The 4,471-nt window shown below is 45.1% G+C and overlaps 1 protein-coding gene across 3 annotated transcripts in view; it reads right to left on the bottom strand.

Annotated features, from left to right (window-relative positions):
* The window catches only part of LOC102369899, a 12,316-nt gene that overhangs the window by 6,703 nt on the left and 1,142 nt on the right, over positions 1-4,471 (bottom strand). For all 3 annotated transcript variants that reach the window (XR_323622.2, XR_003093624.1, XM_025201925.1), the window contains exon 2: positions 823-948. Coding sequence is in view for 1 of the 3 variants with exons in the window: in XM_025201925.1 (XP_025057710.1) it covers positions 823-948 (126 nt within the window). In the remaining 2 variants the exon portion in view is untranslated. The remainder of the gene's footprint in view (positions 1-822; positions 949-4,471) is intronic.

Below are 4,471 nucleotides of genomic sequence, written 5' to 3'. Positions count from 1 at the left end.
CCTACGAAGGGAATTCTGTTTTTCAGCCAGATGACAATCCTATCATTCTAAGATAAAATTGACCGTTTCTGCCCTATCCTGCTTTATAAGAATTCCCCTACCTATTGCTATATTTTGTTCTGCAACATGACAGGATCCCCCTGATCTCCTGTCTCTTCCTTGTATGTACCAGTACAAACTCGTGCTTTCTAAGTCTTCCATGCCCTGAACCTTTGTTCAGATCTGATTTTCCTTCCTTTAGTTTGAACAATGTTTGGGGTCATCCATGTCACCCTTCCCCCTGTTTGTTGTCTGTCCGATAATTTGCATCAAAGGCAAAGCCAGCCTAAGGAAGTGTTAATTAGAACTGTTCAATAATTAAATCACTCTGCTTAGTGTTGGGTGAAAGCAGTCCTAGCTTCATCTGCTGGCTCTGAGCTCAGCGCAGTGGCTTACACTCGTTACATAAGGTTAACTTTATTAGTGACTTGCTTTGCTGGAGGCACAGACCCATTATGAGGCGTAGGTTTCCAGAGGTTGTGTAACTGAAATTAGAAATCCCCATAAGGAAGACACAGCACTAAGCAAAGAGGCAGTCAGCACTGAGATTCTGGACCTAGCTGCTTGGAGGATGGCAGATGGCAGCATTATCAGTGCTAAAGAGTCCTGGAAAAGGGAAGATGGGATGTACGGGAAGGGGGGGAGGAGAGGGACAAATGCTCTAAACATTGGGACCCACTTCCTCCCCTCCTGCTACTGGCCTGACAGAGCTGGAGGGACCCACCCAGAGCAGTGCTTGAGCACACAGGCACAGAGACAAAGCCCAGTGCTAGTACCACTGACCTGACAAAATCTTCTCGAGAAGGAAACATGCTGTGCCTGTAGGTCCATTCAAAGCCTTTATGAGTCTCAACAGAGCTGTGTCCACAGTAGCACTTACATTGTGTAAAGGCATAGCCGTGCACCTGTCTGTGATATGAGATCAAAGTCAGAGGTCAAACTGGGAAAAAAGGTACAAGTTCAGTTCACAGTGGATACGTGCACGCATACTAAGTCGACTTAAAATAAGTTGGCTTAGCTAAATTGACTTAAGTCACATTGGAGTGTACACACGTATAGCTCCTTGATGAGGTGACAGCAATCTTGTGAGCTAAATCAATTTAACTAATGTAACTCAAGATAATGCACTTTGGCGGCGTATTATCTTGCACCACATTTAATTTGACTCTGCTCCACATATGTGTATATGCTCTGATAGTTAAATCAACTTAAAAAAGTTAAGTTGGTTTAACTGTCAGAAAGACAGTATGTGTGTATGCAACCAGTGTGGTTGGTATTGAATGACAAAGTGACACATTGAAAGCGAAGCAGGAAGAGGATATTGATGCTCATTTAGGCTGGCCAAAAACAAACACAAAAAACCCCACTCTCCAACAAATGGGTTTTAAACAACAGGAATGGGTTGTAGCGGGGGAGGTTGCTGAGCTTTCTGTTTTGTATAATATTCCACAAAGGTAAGAACAGGTTTGTTTCAATTTCATTTTGTTTCTACTCCTTTTCTTTCTTTCCTCTGCCCCAAGAAAAAGGGGGAAGGTAGGATAGGGGCCCCCATACTAATGAAAGACAAAAATTAAAATATATATATTCAAAATTACAAAAAAAAATCCCTTCAGAGAGAGAGAAAGAGAGAGAGAGAGTGAACACACATCTGTGTGCATATGGAAAAGGGAGGGGGAACAATGCCTGGTAAGTTCCTGGAGTGACATTCCCACTAGTCAAATGACTGGTACATATCTATGTTATCTCAGGTAGGGGAATAAGACATCAGGGCTTCTGGGATCAATTCTTTCTATTGTGTGCCCTTGGGCTAGTCAATTGACTTCCAAGAGCCAGATTCTGATTTCACTGGTGTACATCCCAGGCAACTCTGGGAGTGAAGGATTAACAGCACCTCACAGAGATGCATCTCATTATTATATGTATGGCAGAATTACCTAGAAGACCCAGCCATAGATCAGAATCCCAGTACAAGGTGCTCTGCAAACCCAGAGCAAAGACTGTCCTGCTCCAGAGTGCCCACAGGCTATGGGAAGTTTTTAATCACTTTGAGCACCTTCACACATAGCACACTAAGGAAGAGAAAAGCATCGCTATTATTAGTGCAAATTTAGACCCAGTTATGCTGGACGAAAGCCCCATTACTAAGGGAACTGAACAGATAAGAGATGAATAATGTGACCCTATCTGTATAGGCATGCAAGTAATACCAGAGCCTAATCTCCCTGAGGTCGTTATATGGGGCAGATGATTCATGGGGCAGAAAATCTACAATAGGTCAACAGAGGACAAAGTAGTGGGTCTATAAAATATGTATTATTAATTCTCAGGACAATCAAGCCATACATTCCTTTTTTTGTGCCATTCTATTATTATGGATGTTTTTCTGCTTCAAAAAAAAAGGTTCAAAACAATGTAGGAAAGATTCAAAAAACGTTACCAAGCTCCCAAAGTCAACCCAACAAGGTTTGCTTTTCAGTCTTTGCACATCAGTTGTGCTTGCTCATTTCTCAATGCCTGAACACCAAACGTGAAGTTATAGGAGGATGCAGGGATACTGGTTTAATCCCCCTAAAGGTGCAACACGTTTCTTCATGCAATGCTTACAAGAGTGTGCTGTGGGCGGAGGATACACCTGGACACCAGAAAGAGCCAAGATTCAGACTCAGCACTGATACTGACTCCTTTATTTAGTTGCTTCCACTATCACCAGCATTGTGGTACCAGCTTGACACAAACACTAATGTCTTTATCGTATTTCCCAGCCTCAAAGTATCACTCACTGTCTAGATGGGGAACAGAGGCACAGTGGCAGAGGCAGAGTGATCTGGAACTCAAACCTCAACTCCAAAAACTTCCTGATTTGTGGGAAGTGGGATAGGAATCCATAGATTACACTTTCCCCTAGGGCTTCATTTCTGGGTCTGAATGAATAGTCCCATTTTACCAAAAATAACACTCTGCTGAGCTCTGGAACACAAAGGCTATAGTCCTGCTTAGGATATAGTCGGCAACTCAAAAGTTTTGCCAAGCTGGTGAGATCTGCAGAGGACAGACTGGGGGGTTTCAGCCCTATAAAAATCAGAACCCCAGCCCATGACCTAAACCTGACCAGAATGCCCATCGAAAAATCCTTCAGCTCATCCCTGGGAGGTGAACAGGAGGGTTAAGAAGGCTACATGGAAAGATACCTGGTGTACAGGCAGCTTTGCCAGGATTCCTGCCGAACTGGGCACATCTATAGAAGTGAATGCAAAGCACTTGGATGGCTTTAGCCCTAGGGAAGGCAGTTCAGAGGTGGCCAGATGGAAGTATTTAAATTAGATGAGTGCTATTATGAAGCAAAGCAGGAGCAGCTAGCTGAGGTCCTTGGCCAGGGCAGAATGACAGGATAAAGGCTTACGCTAAGAAGGAACACATGCAAGGAGAGCCTGATAAGGGATTACTTTTTGAATAGTTGATTTTTCAGTGAGGGGGATGGACTAGAGCTGAATTAACATTTAAGGCAGGAACTGGATGGCTGCATACAAGTCTAATACACTAAGGTGCATCAGGCCAAGTACCTGGTGGTTCTAGCTGGGGGTTAAGGATGGGATTTTCCTTAACCTGGTTCTCCCTTACCCCCACCAGCTGTGGCTTGGTTGTTTTCCATACCAGCCATTGCACCTCATCCAACACAAGCCATTCATGGTGCAGAGATGGGACAGCCTTGCGAGACGCAATGCGCAAGGTTGTCTTCTCCACTGACCCTCTTGAAGTGGGGGTGGTTTCAGACCCCTAACCCAGACCAACTCAGGGCTCCTCACCTTACCCCATTGCCTTCCACACTCCTTGGCAGCACAGCTCTAGGAGGGCATGCATTGCCTTTGGCCGCTTCTGCCCACAGTTGTGCAATGGCTGCTCCATAGGGAACCCAGCATTAACTCAGGGAGCAGATCCAGAGCTGGTGCTAAACTCGGTGCCCAAATATCCAGAATCCTTCACTTGCTGGGTATCCACCGGAAAGGGAACTGTGTACAGTGAACACCAAACTCCCTGCTTCTGTGCACATGCGCATACTTTATAGCCTTAGCTTGCCTACCCAGAAGAGTTCATCTATTAGCGAAAGAGCACAATGTGCAAGGAAAGTCACAGGTTTGTTATCTAACCTGGTTTTTCCTGTGCTTGTTTCAGGCTGTGTAGACTCTGCTCCCTGCATGGAGAAGATGTTCCTGTTGTGGCTTTTAATGACATTACTGTTAGCAATTTCTAACCTGGGTGGGCAGGAACCAATAGCTTAAGGACTTTCCTATGAACAACCTAGATCAGTGGTTCTTAACTTTTTTGTACCAGGACCCATTTGTGAACATCAGTGACCAGTCCCGACTCGCTGCCCCCCACCCCACATGCCCCAGCCCCCTCGTGTGTGGCGCACTGGGGAGGACATGGCGGGGCC

The sequence above is a fragment of the Alligator sinensis genome, unplaced genomic scaffold (assembly GCF_000455745.1).
Source record: "Alligator sinensis unplaced genomic scaffold, ASM45574v1 scaffold883_1, whole genome shotgun sequence".
Taxonomy (NCBI): domain Eukaryota; kingdom Metazoa; phylum Chordata; order Crocodylia; family Alligatoridae; genus Alligator; species Alligator sinensis.
Note: the sequence above shows the minus strand (reverse complement) of the source record. Positions and strands in the feature narration are given on the sequence as shown.